Source organism: Protopterus annectens, chromosome 5.part1 (genome assembly GCF_019279795.1).
Source record: "Protopterus annectens isolate FY-2018-M chromosome 5.part1, PAN1.0, whole genome shotgun sequence".
NCBI lineage: Eukaryota > Metazoa > Chordata > Ceratodontiformes > Protopteridae > Protopterus > Protopterus annectens.
This window is the reverse complement of record NC_056736.1, coordinates 344,367,229-344,394,148: the sequence shown is the minus strand read 5'-3', so window position 1 is coordinate 344,394,148 and position 26,920 is coordinate 344,367,229. Positions and strand designations below refer to the sequence as shown.

Genomic DNA, 26,920 nt, shown 5'->3' with positions numbered 1-26,920 from the left:
CACCTACCATGCATTCATATTAGAGGGGAACTGTTGAAGCACTGCCATGTTTGTTAGTTATCATATCACCTCCCTGAGACCCACAAACTTATTGAACTCTAGTATACCCCTTGTTAAGACAAATTATTTATTTATTAACATTTGTTGACCGGGAAAGTCCACTGAGTCAGAGACCCATTTTCAGTGGAGGCCCGGGGAGAAAATATCCACAAGCAAAATCATGGAGGGATGTGTAGGAGAAGATTATATATATTTATTATTTATTAACATTTGATCACTTTTCAATCTACTATGGGGCATCATCCATATCATCAAAAACACCCTGAAAGATTCAAAGAGGTATTCACTGACCTACCTTTAACAAAACAATACTTTTATGTTGGGTGATTTCATTTATCCTTCAATTAACTGTTGTGCCAGTAGCTCAGAAGCTTGGCATGTCCAAAGACTTCTGGACCCAATAAATGACAGTTTTGTAGAAAAAGTAGATAACCAGCTCACTGAGGGCCAGAACATTCTGGATCTAATTCTAACAAACGTAGCACCCAAGTGTACCATTCCTATAGTATAAATTTCTGTAGTCGTGTCAAACCACAAATTGCTAACCACCTTCTTTAGAGTTGCAGACTATACTGCTGTAAACAATTCTAAATTTAAGGACATTAAATATGCAAACCTAATTGAATTCTTTGTGCTCCCTAAATTGAATCTGTTTCACCATTGCCCATGCAGCTTTAGCTACAACTTATGAAGTTGAGTTCTATTCCCACTTTTAATTGTATAGATGTATCATTCTCTACTAAATCCAGATATAATGGGAAAGTTAAAAATAAATCTTCTTAAGGGTGTGGTACACCAATGTAAATAAGCTTAAAAAATATCTAAAGTCCTTTAGCAAATTGAAAGCTACCTGCATTAAAGATTTCATCAAAAAGGTCAGCAAGAAACTAAACATGACCACCAGGAAGGTCAAAGCTAAACATGAATTCAAACCAGCATCCAGTAGTAAAGGAAATCTACAAATCCTCCTTTAATTGCATTAGCAAATAGAGATATAACACCCAGCAATGTTCTGAACTGATCGTAAATAGCATTACCTAAACTGACCCTAAAGATGCAGTTGATTTACTTGCAGGCAGATATGGTGCTAACGTTATCCGAAAAACAGTTACAGAAATTCTGCAAATCCTTGAGTCTCATAAATCCCAAAGGTAGTCAAGAAACAGGTCCCAAATAAAAAATTAAAAGTACCTCTTCCATAATTTACCTGGATGCCTAATAAATAACATCAAATAAGCCTTTGTTGTATCCCAGCTGCAGTTGTTTAACTTAAGTCTAGCCAGAAGGGGTATATCCTTGAGATATGGAAAACGACTTTTGTAATACCCTTTCACAAAGGGGACCCTACTGCTGACCCTAGGAGCTATAAACCCGTTATCCTAAGTGGCTAAAAATCTATATGCAATGCCATGGGGTGTATTATCTCTGACTTCATAAATTGTGGTATTCAAAACCACATACAAATAGACCCTCAACAGTTGTTTTTTTTTTTTTTTGCCAAGGGTAGGTCATGTCTAATTTAATAAATTTCTTCAAAAATGCCTCAGAGGCAGAGGTAAGGGTCATTCATTACATGCAACATACCTGGATCGCACCAAGTCCTTTGACACTAAACCCCATGTTGACATTGTAAATAACCCAGAAAAAAATTAGGTGTAGACCCTTATGTAGTCATATGGATTGCAAATTGGCTGAGGTTCTATTTAAGAAAGTAACTAGCAGTAAACCCAAGTCTGACCTCCATACCATAAAGCCATACCTATGAATAACCAAATTTATCAGTAACCTTTTGTTAAGAGTTATGATTCACTCATGACCAGATATAAAATAACTACAGCAAGAAGTAATCCTTACAAACCAGTGGTGCACAGCTAAAGGGCTTCAGCTGAATGCAAAAAGTGCAGTGTTGCCATATTTGGTAAGCATCTCTTGTACAACTTACAGTATAACCAGTATCCCACTTCAAAGGACCTTAGCACCCAAGTTGGCAACCCCCTCTCCTTCAGCTATGCTGCAACAATAGGAAATCCTTCTGTTTACTCCTATTAACTTCTAAAGGCATCTTATCCAGGTCAAAAGAAGTTAACCCTCATTACTCAGCCTTAATTAAACCTTTTTAGAAAACAATCAGCATGTACTTAACCAGACATATTGTGCATCTAAAAATGCCTCAAAGGTTCCCAACTAAAAATATTATTGGTCTAAAAACCCATAGCTTCCAAGACAGGTTTGAAGCCCTATCCCTGTACTCTGTCACTTATAGGTTCCAATATGTCTTGCATTCCTTGCCATCAAGATGCCTTAATAGATCCGTGGTACCTCTGTAAGGCAGACAACTCCATGAACACTTGAGCTAGGATCTAAACCTGCAGCAGCACATAAAACATGTTGGAGAGACTACTTTCTTAATGAAAGGTTACTCCATCTCTGGAACAAATTGCCTTTACATGTTAAAGATAATGACACCCACATCTTTCAAGAAGAACCTGGATGATTGGATGGATATCTGTAAATCCATCCCTAGCACGATGTGCCTTGCTGTCCGAAAAACTGGGAGGTGCAGCTTGAAGGGTAAATGTCAGCAAGGCACAAGTGGTATTTTGACTTGCTTAGAAACTGCTATGATCCTACGAACAAGGCCAGCTGTTGACTGAACTTTGCAGTCAGCATGCGTATGCTGAAGTTAAACACACTCTAGTAAGAGTTTCAGTTATCAGTATACAGAACTACATACGTTTTTTTTTTCCCCCTAATAAACAAGTTGGTGTATGAAAGTTTTTTTGTATGATTAAGTCCATAATTTTAATTGGTAGTTTAAGGCGTGAAGCTATGTCATGCATGAACTTGCATGGGTATGTATCATGGGCTGTCAATTTCAATGAATTTCGAGTGATTTACACTGTTTGTCATCTAGGGCTACATTCAACATTATAAAGGCCTGCTTGATTTCTTATCATTAGAGACAGCGCTATAGTTATCTCATCTATTATCCCATTTGTCACACGTCCAGTGGAATGTCTGTTTGTACTAATCTGTTAACAAGCTGTGTACTAGAAGAATTGCTGTAAGCTTTGAGTACCAGAACAGATATGGTGCAGTTTTTTATGTATGGTTGTAGAACTAATTCAGGTTTGTTTTCTTCTTTAGGTAATAAAGGTGCTGTGGGTGTCTCATTTATGTTCAATGGTACCTCTTTTGGCTTTGTCAACTGTCATCTAACCTCAGGCAGTGAGAAGACAGCTAGGTGGGTCCTTTGTTTTGCATATATAATGTTGGCAAGCTATGAAATATAGTCAGCTAATGGATGCATTGAAGTATACTGCTTTACCATTTGCCTTTCTTTATTGGTGGACTTTGAGCACTGGAACAAACTGTGGAAGATGGAAGTGGCCCACTGATATTTGTTCATCCATTCTGGGGGAAGGAGCATGCTGAATCCACTATGCTGGATACTTCTAATAAAAGGATGCTCTGGGTAACCCATGGGTTTAAGCTCACAAGTGCCGAGGACAGGCAAAGTGATCCTGTCCTCACAAAAATACTCAACACAGTAGCTGCATGGGTTGCACATAGATGAAGGGTGAAAAAGCACCATCCTTCATGGTGGTGTGAATGGCAGCCATCTGTCACTTAACCATTGATTGGCACCCAGGATGATACATAGGAGGTTGAATAGCTCTTCATAGGTAGTGTCATAGGTAAGTAGTAGGCTAGCTGCCCCTGTGGGCCATTTTAAGCCCAATCAGTTTCTCTCTGTAAATAGCAGCTCCAGTCTCTGGAATTCTGTTCCTCAGGTAGTAACAAATGAGTACATTCAACGCTCACTATACAGATGTTCTTTGTGTTTCACTGTTGCAGTCATCACATTTGGATTATCTGCTTGCAGTAGCCCTCAGTTGGCCTGATTATTAAAGTCTAGGGTCCTGCGTCGGTTGCTGTCTCATCTTCCTTAACGTCAGGTAGTCAGGGGTATAAAGCATGCAGCCGACACCATTACATCAGTCTTTCTTGCCGTGCAGTGCCCGAAGCAGAAGCAGTTCACAAGTGCTAGTCGGCCAACTCCTGAAATTTTCATTTTCGAGTTTCATAACCAAGGTCTTCAACTAAAGCTAAGTACCCATTGGGGAAACATTTTCTTGCTCTAAACCGATGTCAGTAAAAGTCAATAATTGTATTACTTGTGGAAAGCAAATACCTCATACAGATTTTTCATTCGTACTGTATTCCTTGCCTAGGCCCTGACCACGACATACCTCCCTGTCAGTTTTGTGCCTTTTTTAAACAACAAACTATTCATCATCGGTATATTTACTCTTCTAAATATTTCGGTACTCAGTTCAAATATCCAGATATGGCTTCGGTAAGCCACCCAACTACCGACATTCCGAAAAAACGCAAAGATAAAGACAGAGACAGGCCGCCTAGGTCCAAAGCTGCCGGCGATACTTTTCCTAAGCTAGTTGCCAGTTCGCCGGTACTCAGTGAGGCACTTTCGCAGCCCCTGATACCCGCTACTTGAGATTCGCAGGCCTCTACTGAGACCCATTCGGAGTCCGGGATGCAGCCAGATGCTACAACTGTGGAACCTGCGGCTGTCTCTACCTTGGATGGGTCCGGAGCCGCTGTGCAGGCACTGGCTTCTGAGGGTGTATTCAGGCCTGCTGACTTGCATATTAAAACGCCATCTTCTTCTTCAAGGCTTAAAACTCGATCCATGCCTAGAAAACCGACACCAAGATAGCATGGTCAGGCCTCTATGCCTAAAAAACAAATGATAAGAATGGCTGAAGACCTTATTACTTTAATCAGGGGAAGCCAACGTTCCCCCTCTAAGAGACCTGGGACTGAATTTGGCTATGTTTCTTCTGATCAGGATTTTGAAATTTGTGATGTTCATCGTATTTCACTGTTGCAGTCATTACTCTTGGGTTATCCTGCTGGCAGGCTACCCGCAGTCGGACAGAATTCCAAAGTCTGGGTCCGGCGTCGGTTGCTGTCGCCTCTTCCCTGACGTCAGTGTGTCAGGGGTATAAAAGATGCATCCGACACTATTTTCTTCAGTCTTTCTTGCCGCACGGTGCCCGAAGCAAAATCAGTTCGCAAGTGCCGGTCGGCCGACTCCTGAGATTTTCACAGACGAATTTCAGATCCGAAGTCTTCATTAAAACTAAGTAACCCCCGTTGGGGAAACTTTTTTCTTGCTCCAGACCGATGTCAGAAAAAGTTAACAATTGTATTTCTTGTGGGAAGAAAATACCTCATAAGGATTATCATTCTTACTGTATTCCTTGCCTAGGCCCTGATCATAACGTTGTTAGCTGTCGGTTTTGTGCTAGATTCAACAAACGCACTATTAAGCGTCGGTTTGATTTTGCTTATCATTACTTTGACCAAAAATTCAATTACATAATGCCGTCGGAACAGCCGACGATCGGAGGTTTTAAAAAACGCAAGGAAAAAGAGAAGGGCGGGCATCCGAGATCCAAAACCGACGATGAGGCTTCCGCTAAGCCAGTCTCCGGTTCTCAGTGAGGCACTTTCGCAGCCCCTGACACCTGCTACCTCAGAGCCACAGGCCGCTGACGACTCCCAAGTGGAGCCAGCTAGGCCTCTGGATACTCAATGTATTGAACACTCGGAATTCATTCCCTCAGATGGGTCCGGAACCGCTGAGCAGGCATCGGCTTCTGAGGGTGTTTTCAGACCTACACAGCTATATGTAAAGCCTACTTCAGCTTCAAAAGCAAAGATTACAGCAGCTTTAAAGACAAAGAAACAAGTACAGCATTCTCCAGGACAGACTTCCACGCCTAAGAAACAGATGCTCAAAATGGCCGAAGACCTTATTACCTTGATCAGGGGTTCCCATCCCCCTCCTGACAAGAGGCCTAGGCAAGAGACAGACTATGACTCTTCAGATCAGGTTTCCATTTCCTCTGACTCCTCTTCTGTACAGGAATACTCTTTTCCTCCCTACATACCATGAGGGAGCACTTCCACTGGGAGAGCCAAAGAATCAAAGAAAAGGCTTAGAGATTTTCTTTACTTCCTCAGCACAGGCCTCTTGCTATTTCCCCTGTGCTAGACATTGTAGATGATGTATTTTCAGAGTCCGGCCTTTCTCCAGACTCCTTACCTCCAGCTCCTGTTAAATCAGACAGATGCTACAGGGTTCCTGATTCACATAAATTTGTTTATAAAAACCCTGCTGCTGACCCAGAAACTATTTCTCAGGGTCCCAAGGGGGTTAAGGCCGCTACTGCAAAAAACCCTGTCCCTTCTGACAGGGATTCAAGGGCACTAGACAGATGGGGGAAAAAGGTTTACACTTCTGCTACTTTGGCTGTGAGGGCTTTAAATTGTCAATTTCATATGATTAAATATCAGCAATACTTAATGTCACTGTTAAAACAGAAAATGTTGACTAATTCTGATTGTACAGAAAATAAGGAAATATAGGATTTATTGCATGCAACTGAACAAGTGGGAAAGCATACATTGCAATGTGGTTTTGATTCTCTGGAGGCCTCCTGCAGGGACGCAGTTATGGGTTCTGTCATTAGGAGGCATGCTTGGTTAAAGGAACAAAATCTGCCTGATCATGTTAAAGCAAAATTATTAGATGTTCTATTACAGCATGATACTTTATTTGGTGTTAAAGCAGAGGAGGTTTTGAAGAAAATGGAGGACAAAGCGAAATCTATGCAAACAGTAAAGGATTTCTTACAGTTCAGCCACCAAAATTTAGCAGGAACCTGGCCTACAAAAAATTGGTCCTTTCCAGTGTCAGAGAGGCCACAAAGAGGCAGATACAAACGTCTCAGAGGCAGATCCCAGCCCCAGGGTTCATACAGGCCTAAACAGTGGGGCGCGTCTACCTCCAAAAATGGAGAAGACAAAGCACAGCCATACAGGAAACAGTCCTAATGACTTACCTCTGCCAGCACCAAGCACTTATCTACTTGCAGCCCCCTTAGGGGGAAAACTAGCACTTTTCTCTCCAAATTGGCACATGATCACCCAGGACAAATGTGTATTGAATATAGTGTCCCGGGGCTACAGGTTTCACTTTCACACCCTGCCAAAGGCAAAAGGTATGCCATACCTGCCACACAATCAATGGGCAGAGGCACAAAAACAAGTTTCGTCCCTTATGCAAATGAGGGCCGTTCAGCAAGTACCACAGCAAAAGCAGGGACAAGGATTTTACTCAAGACTTTTCTTGGTTCCCAGAAAGTGACAAAGCCTGGAGACCAATACTGGACATGTCTTTTCTAAACACATTTCTGGACGTTCCAAAATTCAAAATGTTAACTCTGCAGCAGCTTCTGCCCATGCTGGGCAAGAAGGCTTGGCTTGTAACTTTGGACCTAAAAAAGGCATACCTGCATATACCAATCAGACAGTCTTGCAGAAGATACCTCAGATTCATAGCTGGCTCAATGCACTACCAATTCTCTGCACTGCCCTTTGGCTTAGCTACTGCGCCCAGGATCTTCACAAAATGCCTGGCACCAGTAATTGCATTTTGCAGACAGAGGAATTCAAATTTATCCTTACTACCTAGGGTACACAGTAAACGAAAAGAAATCAAAACTAGTACCCTCTCAAGAGATGCTATTCCTGGGTGCAAGCTTAAATACAACTGCCCAGATGGCTTATCTCATGTCAGACAAACAAAGGCAACTAACTTCTTACTTCAAAATGTTGGCAACAAAGACCCAGTTATCTGCAAGAAAAATTCTGCAGGCCTTGGGCTTCATGGCATCCTGCATTCTGCTAATTCCATATGCCAGACTGCATATGAGGAAACTTCAATGGTACCTAAAAAGTGTCTGGACTCAACATTAATTACCCTCATTCCTTGCCTGCAACAGGAGTTTCGATGGTGGGCTCATGCCTGTCACCTCAACAAGGGACAGCCATTCACTCTACTCACAGCCAGGCAGTCAATAACAACAGATACATCAGATTATGCCTGGGGAGGACACATGGCAGGAAAATGTATTCAGGGCACATGGTCCACAAGCCAAATGCATCTACATATCAATAAAAAGAGATGCTAGCTGTTCAAAATGCCCTGACAGCTTTCAAGGATCTACTCCATCCAGGACAACTACTGATAAGGATGGACAATACTACAGTCATGTGGTACATAAACAAGCAGGGAAGCACACATTCCTACCCCCTCTGCAGACAAGCCATGACTTTGTGGAACACAGCATTGACTCAAGTACACCTGCAAGCACAATTCGTGCCAGGAAAGAACAATAATCTGGCAGACGAACTAAGCAGAAACCTTACGGATCCCCACGAGTGGAAACTGGATCCACAAGTCTTCAGCATGATAACAAAGGAATGGGGATGCCCAGACATTGATCTATTTGCCTCCCCCTCACAACTGCCAACTACAGAAATTCTGCACAAGGACCTATCACAAGCAAGCATGGAAGGTGGATGCTCTGTCATTCAGCTGGAAAAGTCTAACAGTATATGCCTTTCCTCCTCTGCCTCTCCTCCCCAAGGTACTCCTAAAGGTCAGACAAGAGAAGCCAAGAATGATTCTGATTGCCCCAGACTGGCCACGCCAGCACTGTTACCCAATCGTAAAAAGCTTGTTCAAGTCCCAGCCTGGACATTGCCCCTAATTCCTCACTTACTGACCCAGCGAAACAATCAGATTCTGCACAGCCAACTCAGGACCCTAAATCTGGCAGCATGGCGGATAATGTAACCATTCAAAACACACCTCTATCTAAAGCAGTGATGGATGTTATTTTGGAGGCCCAGGAGGCCCAGTACCAGAAAATCTTATGCAGAAAAATGGAAAAGATTCTGTGCTTGGAACCAGGCACAAGGAATTGACACATCGGTACCAAACATTCCTCAGATTTTACAATACCTAACTGAGATGCTGGACAAAGGCCTATCCTTTTCATCAATTAAAATTCATGCCTCTGCCATTTCAGCTCATTACAATACGGAACCTCCTATTTTTTCCCATCCATTGCTAAGGCAGTACCTCAGAGGGGCCAAAAACATAAGACCTCCAAGGAGAGCCCCAATACCTGCATGGGTCCTCAATTATGTCTTGGAAAAACTCACACTGCCACCTTTTGAGCCAGCCAATACAGCTGATATAAAGTTTTTATCTTGGAAAACAGCTCTGCTCCTAGCAATAACCTCTGCAAGACGAGTTTCAGAGTTACAGACACTCATGGCTGTGGAACCTTTCATCATTTTCCATCCAGACAGGCTTTCTCTAAGGACGAACCCAACATTTATGCCTAAGGTAGTGTCCAGTGTGGCCCTTAACCAAACCATTCATTTGCCTACCTTTTATCCAAACTCACAGAATAAGGGTGAGAGACTTCTGCATTCCTTGGACATACACAGACAACTATGATTTTACTTGGACAGAACTAAAGCTTTCAGAAAAACTGAGCAACTTTTAGTGGCATATGCTGCAGGATCTCAAAGAAAGCCTATCTCTAAACAGACTATTTCAAAATGGATAGGCCACTGCATTCATTTCTGCTACTCACAACATGGCAAATCAGTGCCCAAGGGCATTAGGCCTCATTCTACCAGGGCAGCAGCCTTTCTCAGAAGAGTACCAACCAAAGACATTTTAGAGGCTGCAACTTGGAGTTCAGTGCACACTTTTACAAAGCACTACCATTTACCTCTCTACTCTAAATCCAGAGCAGGCTTCGCCACTGCAGTTCTGCAAGGCCTTATAGCTTCTCCTAATCCTATTTAGGCCCAGCCACCAAGCCTTAGCTTTGGGATTCAACCCAAGAGTAATGACTGCAACAGTGAAACACGATGAACATAGTACAGTTGTGTACCTACCATAAATGTAGATGTTAGAGTGTATTCACTGTTGTAGTCCAGGTTACCCACCCTCCATCCCCCTTTTCTTTGCTGGGACTTACCTATACTTCTCTATCTTATACAACCTATGTGGTGTATTTGCTTGTAGATGAAGGAAATGTTTATTTTACTGCATGCTTAATTACTGGCATAATATTTTTAGCCTACCATTTTGGGGGCACCTGACATCTGGGGCAAGAAAAACTGAAGAAAATGGCGTCTGCTGCATATTTTATACCCATGGCGTACTGACGTCAGGGAAGAGATGACAGCAACCGATGCCGGACCCAGACTTTGGAATTCTGGCTGACTGCGGGTAGCCTGCCAGCAGATAACCCAAGAGTAATGACTGCAACAGTGAATACACTCGAACATCTACATTTATGGTAGGTACACAACTGTACTTTTCTTCTAATGACCAGGATTTACCCTTATCTGCCTATGAGGATTCTGATGCAGAGGACTCAATTCCCTCTGCTTCCCCTCCAGAGGATTTCTCTTTTGGTGAAACCTTGCATACTCTTAGGGAACATTTCCGCCGGGAAAGCCAGGATTACTCTGATTCTAAAAAGAGGCTTAGGGATTTCTTACTCCTGCCCCAACACAGGCCTTTAGCTATCCCCCCTGTACTGGACATTGTTGATTATGCCTTTACAGAGTCTAGCTTGGCCCCTGACTCCTTACCTCCTTCTCCCAGAAAAACAGATATTACAGGGTTCCTGACTCTCACAAGTTCCTCTTTAAAAATCCTACTGCGGATCTTGAGACCATTTCCCAGGGACCCAAGGGCATAAAGGCTACTACTGCCAAAAATCCTACCCCCTCTGATAGAGATTCCAGGGCGCTGGATAGATGGGGTAAGAAGGTATACACTAATGCAACCTTGGCCATTAGGGCCTTAAATTGCCAGGTTTCATATCTTAAAGTATCAGCAGCATATTATTGGATTGCTTAAACAGAAAATGATGTTGATTCCTGACTGTGCTGAAGATAAGGATTTACAGGATTTAATGCATTCTGCTGAACAAGTTGGAGAACATACTTTGCAGTGTGGTTTTTATTCACTAGAGGCATCTTGCAGGGCTGCTGTTACTGGGTCTGTACTTAGAAGGCATGCTTGGCTTAAGGAGCAATCTTTGCCAGATCATGTTAAAGCTAAATTGTTGGATGCTCCCTGAAACAAGGACTACCTGTTCGGCAACAAGGCAGAAGAAGTACTTAAAAAATGGAGAAAAAAGCTAAATCTATGCAAACTGTTAAAGATTTCCTGCAAGTGCAGCCTCCAGGATTTAGTAGGCATTGGCCCTCTAAGAATTGGTCTTTTCCTGCCTCTTCCAGGCCTTCTCAGTCCAAACCCAGACCCAGCAGAACACTCGTGCTTCAGTCCCAAGGTACGCACAGGACTAAGCAGTGGGGGGCTCCCACTTCCAAAGCAGGGAGTAATAAGACCCCCCCTTATGGTAAACTGTCTCAATGACTTACCTTTAAAACTTCCAAGCCCTTCTCAACTGACTGCTCCTTTAGAAGGAAAGATTGCTCTGCAGGCAAAAAACTGGGAACTCATTAACCAGGACAAATGAATTTTAAATACAGTTTTCCAGGGATACACATTCCACTTCCAAACTTTACCAACTTCAAACGGTTGGCCAGATCTACCCCTAAATCAGTGGGCAGAGGCTCAAAAGCAAGTTCTCTCTCTCTCTTAAGTATAAGGGCTATTCAAACTGTCCCAGAAGAAGAAAGGGGACAAGGTTTCTACTCAAGACTTTTTCTGTTGCCCAGAAAAGACAACTCCTGGCATCCTATCCTGGATCTCTCTATCCTAAACACTTTTTTGGTGATCCCAAAATTCAAGATGCTAACTCTTCACCAGTTGCTTCCTATGCTAGGCAAGGATGCCTGGTTGGCAACACTGGATTTAAAGGAAGTCTACCTGCACATCCCAATCAGGGAATCTTGCAGAAGATACCTTCGCTTTAAAGCAGGATTCTCTGCACTGCCTTTTGGCTTATCTACTGCACCCAGGGTGTTCACAAAGTGCCTAGCTCCAGTCATTGCATTTTGCAGGCAAAGAAATATTCAAATATACTCATACCTGGACGATTGTCTAATTCAGGCAGAAAGCCAGGACATACTATTGAATCATCTGGCATTTGTACAAAAAGTGCTAACTTCTCTAGGGTACACCATAAACGAAAAGAAATCACATTTGGTACCCTGCCAGCAAATTGTATTCCTGGTAGCAAGCTTGAACACAACTTCCCAGATGGCTTTCCTCACGCCAGAGAAACAAGTTCATTTGACAGCTTACTTCAAACTTATAGCCACAAAGACCCTGTTATCTGCAAGACAAATACTGAAAGCATTGGGGTTCATGGCCTCCTGCATTCTTCTAATTCCATATGCAAGACTGCATAAGAGAAACTAGAATGGTATCTAAAAAGCCTATGGTGTCAACATTCTCAGGATCTAGAAGCAATGATTCCTATCATACCTTGCCTACAGTTAGAGTTCCTTTGGTGGGCAGAGGCCTGCCACCAAAACAAGGGGCTGCCATTCACTCTACCCCCTGCCACCCAAACCCTAACAACAGACGCATCAGACTATGCATGGGGGGCTCACCTGGCAGGGAGTTGCATTCAGGGCAAATGGAACCCATGTCACATGCACCTGCATATCAATCAAAAAGAAATGTTAGCTGTACAGAATGCTCTGACAGCCTTCAAGTACCACATTCTTCCAAGACAGTTAATGGTGAAGACGGACAACACCACTGTTATGTGGTACATAAACAAGCAAGGGGGAACCCACTCATACCCTCCCTGCAGACTAGCCATGGCTCTGTGGAACACAGCCTTGAGCTACTAAGTGCACCTACAGGCTCAGTTTCTGCCAGGAAAGCTAAATACACTGGCACATGACCTAAGCAGAAATCTCATGGATCCACACGAGTGGAAACTGGAACCAAAGACATTCAACATGTTGATAAACAAATGGGGGAGCCCAGCGATAGACCTGTTTGCCTCCCCCCAGAACTACCAACTGGACAAATTCTGCACAAGGACTCCCCACAAAAAAGCTTGGAAAGTGGATGCCCTGTCCTTCACCTGGTAAAATCTATCAGTTTATGCCTTTCCTCCTCTGCCTCTCTTCTCCAAGGTACTACTAAGATCAAACAGGATAAACCAAGGACGATACTGATTGCACCAGACTGGCCACGACAACACTGGTACTCCCTCTTGCGCAGTGTGTCACTGCTGGCACCATGGCACCTGCCTCAGACCCCTACCCTGCTGTCACAGCAGAAGGGCCAGATTCTGCAACCTCAGCTTCAAACCCTGAACCTGGCAGCCTGGCTAATTACCCAATCTCTCTGTTACCATCCTCAGTAAACAAGTGTTGGATGTCATTCTGGAGGCAAGGAGGCCTAGTACTAGAAAATCTTATGCTGAAAAATGGAAAGGATTCTGTTCCTGGAACCAAACTCAGGGGATGAGCACAGCAGCACCCAGTTTACCTCAGATTCTTCAATACTTAACTGAGATGCTTCACAAGGGCCTTTTTTTTTCCTCCATCAAAATTCATGCCTCAGCCATTTCAGCTCATTACAACACAGAACCACCCCTCTTCTTTCATCCACTGCTCAAGCAGTTCCTCAGAGTGGACAAAAGCTTAAGACCACCCAGGAGAGCCCCTACTCCAGCCTGGGACCTTAACTTTGTTTTGGAGAAACTCAGTCTACCTCCTTTCGAGCCAGCTGCTACTGCAGACGTAAAATTTCTTTCTTGGAAAACAGCCTTCCTTTTAGCAATCACCTCTGCTAGAAGGATATCTGAATTACAGGCCCTTATGGCAGTGGAGCCTTTCATCATCTTTCATGCGGACAGGGTATCTCTCGGGACCAATCCATCCTTCATGCCCAAGGTGGTTTCCAGTGTGGCTCTTAATCAGTCCATTCATTTGCCAACCTTCTTTCCCAATCCACAGAACAAAAGAGAACGGATTCTGCATTCCTTGGATGTGCACAGACAACTTAGATTCTACTGCTGGTGACATTTGCTGCAGGGGCAGAGGGGAAGGCTATTTCAAAACAAACCATTTCTAAATGGATAAGCCATTGCATTCTTTTCTGCTATAAGCACCATGGAAAACCTATCCCCCAGGGGATCAGATCTCACTCCACCAGGGCTGCATCTACTTCTACAGCCTTTCTTAGAGGTGTTCCTACCAGGGATATCCTAGAAGCTGCTACCTGGAGTTCTGTAGATACTTTCACCAAGCATTATCATTTACCAATTTTCTCAAAATCCAGAGCTTGCTTTGTCACTGCTGTCTTGCAGGGCTTTATAGCTGGCCCTAATGCTGTACAAATTCCTCCTCCCAACCATAGCTTTGGGAATCTACCCAAATGTAATAACTGCAACAGTGAAACACGAAGAACATAGTACAGCTGTGTACACTTACCATAAATGTAGATGTGTGAGTGTATTCACTGTTGCAGTCCTGGTTACCCTCCCTCCAGCCCACTAGTTTTTTCTGGCAATATCTCTACTTTCTTTTACTATGCTTAAAAGCCTTTTTGGTGTATTTGCTTTTGGTTGGAGGTATACTTTTGTGTTTTTTGTGTTTATTTGCTCCCCATTAGGGGGGCATCTGACATCTGGGGCAAGAAAAACTGATGTAATGCCGTTGGCTGCATGTTTTATACCCCTGGTGTCCTGACGTCATGGAAGAAGGGACAGCAACCGACGCAGGACCCAAGACTTTGTTAATCAAGCTGACTGAGGGCAGCCTGTCAGCAGATTACCCAAATGTAATGACTGCAACAGTTAATACACTCGAACATCTACACTTATGGTAAGTGTACACAACTGTACTATATTAAAGGGGAATCGTAAGGAATCCATAAATTAAATGGTGCTTAATAAGTATATACATTTCTAGGACACTGTGTGGCTAACAAAATACCTTTTTATAAATCTGTAATGCAGATTTATTTTCTTATTAAAAATCAGCAGAATTCAGGAACACGTTGGATATTACAGTGTTCTGGTCTTGGTGTTGCAGTTCTGCTATCCCTCAGCATTTGTATACCAAGAGCCCAGGGCATTCTGGGAGAACTCCTGCCCATATAATTTTGAAAAATACTTCTGATTAATTTTGCCTTAGTTAGGAATGGTGGCAAGATCAAATTTGTGAAATAAAAATTCACCACTGGAAGTTGAAACATCTTCCTCATTGGTGCCAACCCTAATAGAAATTCTTTTGAGAAAGGTATGTTAAACTGTGCAGTACTTTTGATAGAACATGTAGCTAGTTTACATTATTTATGTTGAAGCTTATTTATATGCATTAAAAAGAGTCTTAAACAATTGTAATTTGATCTACATAGCTTTTAACTGTTTCTTTTCCTATCAAGTTTATTAGAATTGGTCTGATTTACTGAAAAAACACAATAACGATTTTACTTCCTCCAAAATCTCAGTCAGCATTGTGCTTTCCTAGCATACCATAGTTGTATAATAATTCTGATTTACAGTAATAATTCTGTGCAACATCTAAGTAAGATAGTGAAATGCTGGGCTTGTAGCCATAGCAAAAGTGTTTCTGCCAAAACGGCAGCCTCAACAAGCCCCATGCCTTAGTATTGTGCAGAGATTGCCATTAATTTGGATACATATTACACATCTCTGTATAGGTTCTATATAAACAAATATATTGCTCAGCAACATTATACAGATGGTGGTGAAGCATTTTATTCTTTGTATTTACAATATCCAGTACCCTTTCAAGTATAATAGAGAATAGTTATAACCTTATCCAATTTCTCTCTCTCTCTATTTCTGAATATTTGTCATTTGCACTAGCCTACTTGCCTCTGACATCTGTCTGTCTGGACAAAACTCATATTGAAATGACATTAACACTGAATCAGGATGAGGCACAATATTCCTGTTATCTTTGCAGTAATTTTGCAATCCATATTCTGAGGAGGCACTGGCCTGTTGCGATCTCTCAGACCTCCTACTTTGTTTTCTTTCTTAACAGGATTATTGTAGCATGTTGCATCACTTCAAGTGTACACCATTGAGGGTTACAAAACGGCTATAATAATTTCAGTAAAATGGAATGGATCAGTGACAGTATGTCTATAAAATCTTTATAAACTTCTGTTGCCTTCAGCTGATCTGGACCTGAAGATTTTCCACTCTTTTACTTTCTGTTGCCTTAATATCCCAAGTATAACATTACCATTGGAACAATTAACTGCGTTCCAGTTTATCATAACTGACAGTTCATAGTCCTAGTCTGATCCCCTTCCCAGTCATCTTTTTATTATTTATTTGATCAAAATAGTTGGTGACTGTTTTGATTTCACATTTTATCTGTGCTTTCTTGTTTCATCTGTCTCTACTTGATTTTCTAAAGTAACATTCCTACCTTGAGCTTTATGACCCTGCATTGCTAAATATTTTCCTGATCTACCATAGAATGAAAATCTGTTTTGTAATACTGTATTAACTATATTTTATGTAGCTTTATTTTGATCTCTTTTCTTCCAACACTGACTTCTTCCTTAAAGGTTGCTAGTTTTAGTAGACTGTAGCCAGAGTATTGACTGCTCCACTTAAATAATTATATATCATTCTTAATTGTTCCTGTAAAGTTTTGTATGTATTTGAAATGTGCCTAATTCATTAGAAATTGTATCCTTTTTCTCGTCTCTAAATTTTTTTTAATTCCTCCAATTCTTTTGGGTTTCTAATACCATGATGGGGATGGACTGCATTCCTAAGTCAAAGTATGCGTAAAGTTCATAAAATTAGTATTTTTTCATTCTTTGACGTAGCCAAAAGTGCTCTTTGCAACACCCGCAATGTGCCCAGTAATGACTCCTGCAATTCATATGGAGTTACATGTATTGGTAACATATCTAAGTACGACTGTAAATTATTATTTTTTTTTTTTTATAAGACCTTTTGCTCCTACTACTATTAGAACTGTCCTGCTTCCACAGTGCCCTCATTTTAGCTTTCAAATCCTGGTATTTTATGACTTTGTGCCTGTCTGTACATAAGAAACTGTAGTCACTGGTTGTAGCAATTTCAGTCATCAATGCTATTTTTGTCTTCTTTTCATGGAATGCTGTATCTGGTTTTCTAACATCTATTTTTTGAACTGATGGTAATTGGTGATCCCAGGTGATATAAACTTCATCATTCTATATAATGCTTTGTAGCTCATGTTTCCAGTGCTTTTCAGCTACTCAGTATTATAATATTTATATAATCAGTAATGCAACAGTCTTGCCACATTATTATGCCTTTCAGTGTACAGTCCTTCTGCCATTAGTATATCACAACCAGCAAAGGATGCACGACTGTTTCCAATTCTATTTTTACAAAACCTACATGTGTCTGTTTCTCCACATAATGGACTTTGTAAACCATGTATGTAGTACACTGTCTTAGGCCGTCAATATTAACCTTCTGTCATTTGATTTAAATTCATTTCTCCTTAACCATTCCTGAGGTCAGTCGTGATCGACATGAGGTTGTTCCAATACATCTGAAGTAGTTTACTTCATTTGGTCTTCAACCTGTGGGATACCGGATCCGTATTGGATCCAAGCCGGCAACTTTACCAGGATCTGCTCCGAGCTCCAAGCTCCTCCCCTTACCCATAAAACACCTCCACTACCTTCCAACCCCCAGATCTCATTTGCTGCGAATAGCTTATGCACTGTGATCTCTAGATCTCCAGGTTTTCAGTGGGTAAAAACTTTAAAATATCTTTTTTTTTTTTTTTCTTTAAAAATTTTTAGATAGTGATAGAGTAGGTTCCCCTTTCTCCTCCCCTCACTTGGTGCTTCGAGTTTCATAGTTTTATAGTAGTTAGCTTAGTTAGAGTAGTTGTGTGTATTTTTGCTTCCCCTCCCCCCTGAGTGTGTTCTGTGTGTGTGTGTGTGTGTGTGTGTGTGTGTGTGTGTGTGTGTGTGTGTGTGGTGAGTGGGTGTTCTCAGCAAGAAAGAAATAACATAGATGTTCTTCGTGTTTCACTGTTGCAGTCATTACATTTGGGTAATCTGCTGGCAGGTTGCCCTCTGTCGGCCTGAATTCCAAAGTCTTGGGTCCTGCATCGGTTGCTGTCTCCTCTTCCATGATGTCAGGTCGCCAGGGTATAAAACAAGCAGCCAACACCATTTTCTTTAACTTTTCTTGCCGCGTGGTGCCCGAAGCAGAAACATTTCGCAAGTGCCGGTCGGCCGACTACTGAAATATTCGAGTTTGAGTTTCAGAACCGAAGTCTTCACTAAAGCTAAGTACCCCCTTGGGGAAACTTTTTTCTTGCCTTTTACCAATGTCAGAAAAAGTTAATAATTGTATTACTTGTGGGAAGCAAATACCTCATAAGGATTTCCATTTATACTGTATTCCTTGCCTAGGCCCTGATCACAATGTGCCTGGCTGTCAGTTTTCTGCTAGATTTAACCAACGCACTATTAAGCGTCGGTATATTTTTGCATCAAAGTATTTTGGAAACAGATTTAACTACCCAGAAATGTCATCGGATAGAATTCCAACTATCTGAGTACATAAAAAACGCAAAGAAAAGGACAGAGAAAGGCAGTCGAGATCCAAAACCGATGACAAAGCTTCTCCTAAGCTAGTCGCCAGTTCGCCGGTGCTCAGTGAGGCGCTTTCACAGCCCCTGATACCTGCTACCTTCGAGTCACAGGCCTCTACCGACACCCATGTGGAGTCTGGCATGCTGCAAGATACTCAAGGTATTGGACCGATGGATGTATCTCCCTCGGATGGGTCTGGAGCCGCTGAGCAGGCACCGGCTTCTGATGGTGTATTCAGACCTCAACATTTGTATATCAAACCGATGACAGCTGCAAAACCAAAGACAAAAGCAACTTCTAAAACTAAAAAACACGTGCACAGGCCTCTATGCCTAAAAAACAGATTATCAAAATGGCTGAAGACATTATTACCTTGATCAGGGGTACCCATCCCCCTCCTTATAATAGGCCTAGGCAAGACACTGATTATGAATCTTCAGATCAGGTTTCTATTTCTTCTAATTCCTCTTCTGATCAGGAATTATCTATACCTCCCTATGAGGATTCTGATGCTGAGGAGTCTATTCCATCAGCATCTCCTCCTGAATTCATTTGGAGAAACCTCGCATACTTTGAGGGGGAGCATTTTCACTGGGAGAGTCAAGACTCCTCAGAATCAAAAAAGAGGCTCAGGGATTTACTTCTTCTCCCTCAGCACAGGCCTTTAGCCATTCCCCCATTTTAGACATTGTGGATGATGTGTTTTCGGAGTCAACCTTGACCCCTGACTCCTTACCCCCAGCTCCCAGTAAGCCTGACAGATATTACAGGGTCCCTGACTCACATAAATTTTTTATTTAGAAACCCTGCTGCTGATCCTGAAATTATTTCACAGGGTCCAAAGGGAGTTTAAGGCCTCAACAGCAAAAAATCCTACCCCCTCTGACAGAGATTCAAGGGCACTAGACAGATGGGGAGAAAAGGTTTTATACATCTGCAACCTTGGCAATCAGGGCCTTAAACTGTCAATTTCATATGCTTAAGTACCAACAACATGTTATGCGATTGCTGAAACAGAAAATGATGCTGATTTCAGAATGTGGAGAAAATAAAGAATTGCAGAGAGTTATTGCATGCAGCTGAACAAGTTGGAAAGCATACTTTGCAATGTGGTTTTGATTCCTTAGAAGCCTCCTGCAGGGCCGCAGTTACTGGATCTGTGATTAGGAGGCATGCCTGGTTAAAGGAACAAAATTTGCCTGATCATGTTGAAGCTAAATTGCTAGATGCACCTTTACAGCATGATTCTCTGTTTGGTATTAAGGCAGAAGAGGTTTTAAAGATAATGGAAGACAAAGCTAAGTCTATGCAAACTGTTAAAGACTTCTTACAAGTGCAGCCACCAAGATTCAGTAGACACTGGCCTACAAAGAATTGGTCCTTTCCTGTGTCAGACAAAGCTCAGAGGGGCAAATCCAGATGCCCTAAGGGTTCCAGATACCCAGGCGCAAGATCCATACAGGTCAAAGCAATGGGGCGCTTCCACCTCCAAATCTGGAGGAGATAAAGCGCAAACCTACAGAAAGCAATCCCAATGACTTCCCCCTGCCTCAACCAAGCACTTATCTTTTGGCAGCACCCATAGGGGGAAAGTTAGCACCTTTTGCTCAAAATTGGCAGTTAGTAACCCTGGACAAGTGGGTACTAAACATCGTATCACAGGGATACAGATTCCACTTCCACAATGGTTGGCCAGATCTGCCAAAAAATCAATGGGCAGCGGCACAGAAACAGGTTATGTCCCTCATGGATATGGGGGCCATTCAGACAGTACCAGAACAGGAAAAAGGACAAGGTTTTTACTCAAGACTGTTCTTGGTACCCAGAAAGGACAAGGTCTGGCGGCCAATACTGGATTTATCGATTTTGAACACATACCTGGACATTCCAAAATTCAAAATGCTGACTTTGCAGCAGCTTCTACCCATGCTGGGCAAGAATGCTTGGCTGGTGACTTTAGACCTAAAAGAGGCATACCTGCATGTCCCAATAAAACAATCGTGCAGAAGATACCTCAGAATCAAGGCTGGCTTAATGCATTACCAATTCTCTGCACTGCCCTTTGGCTTATCTACTGTGCCCAGGGTCTTTACAAAGTGCCTGGCACCAGTAATAGCATTTTGCAGACAAAGAAGTATACAAATATATCCTTACTTAGACGACTGCCTCATTCAAGCAGAGAACAAGGACACTCTTCTTCGACACCTGGCTTTTGTGAATAGGCTTCTAACATGCTTAGGGCACACAATAAATGAAAAGAAGTCACAACTGGTACCCTCTCAAAAGATAACATTCCTGGGTGCAAGCTTGAATACAACTGCCCAGATGGCTTACCTCACCCCAGACAAGCAAAGGCAACTGACTACTTACTTCAAACTGATGGCAACAAAACCCCAGTCTTTTGCAAGACAAATTCTGCAGTCACTGGGCTTCATGGCATCCTGCATCCTACTGATTCCATATGCAAGACTGCATATGAGGAAACTTCAATGGTACCTAAAAAGTTTATGGAGTCAGCATTCTCACAATCTGGAAACAATCATTCCTCTCATTCCCTGCCTGCAACAGGAGTTTCTATGGTGGGCAAAGGCATGTCACCAAAACATGGGACGGCCAGTCACTCTACCCCCTTACCAGCCAAACCATAACAACAGATGCATCAGATTATGTCTGGGGGGCCCACATGGCAGGAAGATGCATTCAGGGCATATGGTCACCAAAACAAATGCATCTGCATATCAACCAGAAAGAGATGCTAGCTGTTCAAAATGCCCTAACAGTCTTCAAGAACTTACTTCATCCAGGACAACTACTGATAAAGACAGACAACACCACAGTCATGTGGTATATAAACAAGCAAGGGGGCACACATTCATACCCCCTTTGCAGATTAGCCAAGGCACTGTGGAACACAGCTTTGACCTATCAAATACATCTTCAAGCTCAATTCCTGCCAGGAAAACAAAACACTCTGGCAGACGGCTTAAGCAGAAACATTACGGATCCTCACGAGTGGAAACTAAATCCACAAGTCTTCAGTATGATAACAGGGAAATGGGGGAGCCCAGACATAGATCTATTTGCCTCTCCTCAAAATTATCAATTGAAAAGATTCTGCACAAGGACTTATCACAGACAAGCATGGAAAGTGGACGCCCTATCCTTCAGTTAGAAAAGCTTATCAGTTTACGCCTTTCCTCCTCTGCCACTTCTCCCCAAGGTCCTCCTAAAAGTCAGACAAGAGAAACCAAAAATGATGCTAATTGCCCTGGATTGGCCCCGCCAATACTGGTACCCAATCCTAAGGAACTTGTCTCAATACCCAGCTTGGACCTTGCCTCAAAGACCACAACTACTGTCTCAGCAAAACAATCAGATCCTGCACAATCAACTACAGACTCTGAACCTGGCAGCATGGCTGATCATGTAGTCATACAAACAACACCTCTCAGTAAAGCTGTGATGGATGTCATTTTGGAAGCCAGAAGGCCTGGTACTAGAAAATCTTATGCTGACAATGGAAAAGATTCTGTGCTTGGAATCAAGCACAAGGAACTGATACAGCAAAACCAAATATTCCTCAGATATTGCAATACTTAACTAAGATGCTTGACAAAGGCCTATCTTTCTCATCAATTAAAATCAATGCCTCTGCCATTTCGGCTCTTTACAATACAGGGCCACCAATCTTTTCTCATCCTTTACTAAAGCAGTATCTTAGAGGAGCCAAAAATTTAAGGCCTCTTAAAAGATCACCATTGCCTGCATGGGACCTCAATTATGTGTTGGAAAAGCTCAGCCTGCCTCCATTTGAACCAGCTGCTACCGCTGATATAAAGTTCTTATCATGGAAAACAGCTCTGCCGCTAGCAGTTACTTCAGCAAGACGAGTTTCAGAGCTACAGGCCCTCATGGCTAATAGAGCCTTTTATCATATTTTACCCAGACAGGGTATCTCTGAGGACAAATCCTAATTTTATGCCTAAGGTGATTTCCAATGTGGCTTTTAAACAAAACAATTCATCTGCCAACCTTTTATCCAAATCCGCAGAACAAGGGGGAGAGAATTCTGCATTCCTTGGATGTACACAAACAGCTAAGATTCTACTTAAGCAGGACTAAAGCTCTAAGAAAACTGAGCAATTACTAGTGACATTTGCTGCAGGATCAAAAGGCAAGGCTATTTCAAAGCAGAGAGTTTCAAAGTGGATAAGCCACTGCATCCGTTTCTGCTACTTACACCATGATAAAACTATGCCCAAGGGCATTAGGTCTCATTCCACCAGAGCTGCAGCTACTTCAGCAGCCTTTCTAAGGGGAGTACCAACCAAAGACAATCTAGAGGCTGCTACTTGGAGTTCTGTTCACACCTTTACAAAGCGTTATCATTTGCCTCTCTACTCTAAATCCAGAGCAGGCTTTGCCACTGCAGTTCTGCAGGGCTTTATAGCCGCTCCTAATGCAGTTTAGCTCCAGCCCCCCAACCATAGCTTTGGGATTCTACCCAAATGTAATGACTGCAACAGTGAAACACAAAGAACATAGTACAGTTGTGTACGCTTACCATAAATGTAGATGTTCGAGTATATTCACTATTGCAGTCAAGGTTACCCGCTCGCCATCCCCCTTTCATTCTGGAGATTATCTTTCCTTCTCTATCCTCTACAACCTATGTGGTGTATTTGCTTGTAGATGTAGGTAAAGTTTATATTGATGCATGCATATATAGTTTTTATAAATATATATATTTTTGCACCCTTTTTGGGGGCACCTGACATCGGGGGCAAGAAAAACTAAAGATAATGGCATTGGCTGCTTGTTTTATACCCCTGACGTCATGGAAGAGGAGACAGGAACTGGCGCAGGACCCAAGACTTTGGAATTCAGGCCGACTGAGGCAGCCTGCCAGCAGATTACCCAAATGTAATGACTGCAACAGTGAATACACTTGAACATCTACATTTATGGTAAGTGTACACAACTGTACTTTATTCTTTCTTCTGACATTATGGCTGACGAGCTTATTTTTCAAAAGATGCATATCCTCAAATTATCCCCTGTGGATGGCTACACACTGTGTGTTATGTGCTTGGGCGTGGCCCATCTGAGCACAGACTGCACTATATGTGCGGGGTTCAACCCGTGCGCCATTAAAGACAGGAAGGCCAAGTTGGCCCTGAAAGGCTTTCTTCCCCCTTCTGAGACTATTGCCTCGTCCTCAACTTTTGTCACAGCGGCTGCTGTGGCCGCCTCTCCTTTTTCTCTTCCCCTGGCTTCTCCTCCCTCCCAGGCTGGGACTCAACCTCCTGTGCAAAAGCCTGTAGAAGCGGAGCAGAAAAGGGGCAGAGTGAAGGAAAGAGAGTCGAAGTCGAGTGAAAATCGTAAGAGGTCTCCACACCTCCCTTCACCAGTCAAAACATTAAGGATCCATGAGTCCCCTCGGCTCCCATCTCCGAGGTTCTCCCCAGAGCTGGAGGAGACACTCTCAGCTTCTAGGGTCTCAGTGCCTCGACCTGCAAGGTTGGAGTCCGTGGCCTCGTCGAGGTCCACCTGGTCTTTGAGGTCGATATGGATAAAATGATGAGGAGGACCTGGCCCATGCCACCAGACTCCAATGTGACCTGGTAAAGGAGCTGGAGGAGTCCCCCTAAGTCCATGTCACAGGAGGACATGGTCTTGTTCTCCACGAGGATGGCCACTTTGAAGCAGTCTCCAATGCGTCCATGTGACTCCTTTCACATGCTACTGAAGGAGCGGCTAGGGTGGCTGGGTCCAGCGTGTCTATGAGGCGCAACACCTGGCTCAGACTATGTCAATTTTATGAACCTTTCAAGGCATCCTTTGCCAGTGCCCCTTATGATGGCTCTACTCTCTTTGGTAAGATCATCAAAGAGACATTAGTCCAGAGTGAGAAGGACGGGAAGACACTGTCTGCCATCAGGATCTGCTTCTCGAACCCTCAAAGGTCCTTTTCCCGGAACCAGACAGGGCAAAAGAAGATGTGGTTCTGAAAGTCACAGTATTCCTGGGACACTCAGAGCTCTTCTTCCCCCCAGAGGCAGAGGGGGACAGAATGGATGCCGGCCCAGAGGCAGAGGGGGTCTGAGGAAATTTGGGTCTCGAGAACTTTTCTCGGACAGACCCGGGCAGTAACCCTGAGGGGTGGCCCAACTGCTCTACACTGGAGGCAGTCGGGGGACGATTGTCCTTGCACATAGCATTATGGGAGTCCATAACATCAGACCGCTATGTGCTCCAGATCATATCTAGAGGATAGTCTATCCCCTTTGTGGGTCCTCCCAAATCTCCCAAACACCTCCGTCCGGGTACCGGGTACGTACCACCCACGCAAAGGGAGGCAGCAGCACAGGAAATTTCCAAGCTGCTAGAAAAACAAGCCATTGAAACTGTCCCCCCAGATCAGTCCAGATCGGGCTTCTACTCCAGGTTCTTTTTGGTGTCAAAGAAAACGTGGGACTTAAGGCCCATTCTGGACCTTTCTACCCTGAACCTGTCAGTTGCCAAAGAGAAGTTCCAGATGGTCACACTACAGTCCATCATGCTATACTTGCAAGAGAGTGACTGGATGTGCTCGTTAGACCTCCAGGATGCTTACTATCACATGAAGCTGCACAGAAGCTCCAGGAGGTTCCTTCGCTTCTGGCTAGGAGTTGATCATTACCAATTTCGAGCCCTACCCTTTGGTCTCATGACAGTCCCCAGGGTGTTCACCAAAGTGATGGCAGTGGTAACGGCTCACCTGAGGCTTTAGTGGTTCAGGTCTATCTGTACCTGGACAATTGGCTCTTCACTGCTCCCACCAGGTGTCTACTCTCCCAAACCAGGGATTATTTCCTGATTCTTGTCCTGCATTTGGGGATCACAGGCAGTGCATCCAAATCACTCCTAGATCCTGTACAGGTGATAGACTACATTGGCGCCAGGATAGATACTCCAGTGCAAAATCTTCCTGACCTCAGAGATAGTACAAAACTTGAGGATGCATGTCTCCCTGATCTGCCACTCTCATCACCAGGATAGATACTAGAGTGCAAAATCTTCCTGACCTCAGAGAGAGTACAAAACCTGAGGATGCATGTCTCCCTGATCTACTACTCTCATCTCCCAACAGCGGAGTCGGTGTTGAGGGCTTTAGGCTCGATGGCGGTGACCATAACTCTTCTCCTGTGTGCCCGGTTACACATGAGAATTTCTCCAGTGGACTCTAGCTGTACAATGGTCCCTGTTGGAACTGCCATTGGCATATCCAATTCAACTCGGTCGAGTCTGTCGGTCGTCCCTCATATGGTGAATGTGTTCTCAGGATATTTTGGAGGGACTACCCTTTGTTCCAGCCCCGGCCCAAGCCACAGTGACCACGGACACCTCCCAACTCGGGTGGGGGGGGGGCATTGTTCGGACAGGACAGTCCAAGGCCTGTAATCCCCTGTAGAGACTAGCTTGCACATAAATGTCCTAGAGATAAGGGTGGTACTTCTAGCATTGCAGGCCCTTCATCCCTTTCTTCCTCTGGGAATGATTGCAATTCAGTCAGACAACATGTCAGTGGTCTGGTATATCAACAAACAGGGATGGACCAGATCTTACCCCCTTTGTTGCAAGGCCATGAGGATGTGGGAATGTTCAATCTCCACCTGTCGCTTTCTCATCGCAATGCACATGGACAGTCCAACATCCTAGCAGACAGGCTAAGTCTGACTATTCTGATGCCTTACGACTGGTGTCTGAATCTTTCAGTAGCGGAACAGGTCTTTCGCGAGTGGGGTCAGCCTTGCTGCAATCTCTTTGCATCTCCTTCCAACGCAAAGTGCAGCAAGTTTTTTGCTCTGAACCCCCTGCCGGGGGACTCCCCCAGAGATGCTCTAGTTCATGCTCGGCCTCCCGGTCTTCTGTATGCTTACCCACCAGTACCTCTTATTCCGATGTTTCTACAGAAAGCTCGTCGACTGGGAAGCAAAGTGATCCTCATTGCCCCATTTTGGCCTCGCCAGGTATGGTTTCCCTTCCTTTGGTCTCACATTCTGGCTCTGCCTTGGATCCTGGATCCCATTCAGGATCTTATTGCACACCCTTCGGGGGTGCCTCATTCGAATCTGGACAGTTTGAAGCTCACAGCTTGGCTGCTCCAGTTCCCGTGATTGCTAGGACTCCTGAACTATCCTCCTTAGTTAGATCTATTCTGGTGGCTGCTCATAAGTCTTCGACCAGGAAGGTTTATCGCAACACGTGGAAACATTTTTCCTTTTGGGCCTCTCAAAGGAGTTTAGACCCCTTCACGGCTTCTATTTCCACCATTCTTGATTTTCTAGCTGATATATTTCAGCACTGAGCTAG

General features: G+C 43.5%; 1 protein-coding gene across 1 annotated transcript in view; it reads left to right on the top strand.

The window, feature by feature from the left end:
- INPPL1 (inositol polyphosphate phosphatase like 1) overlaps positions 1–26,920 on the top strand; it is a 1,746,155-nt gene that overhangs the window by 972,115 nt on the left and 747,120 nt on the right. The window contains exon 14 of the mRNA XM_044073026.1: positions 3,208–3,304. Within this exon, the coding sequence (XP_043928961.1) occupies positions 3,208–3,304 (97 nt within the window). The remainder of the gene's footprint in view (positions 1–3,207; positions 3,305–26,920) is intronic.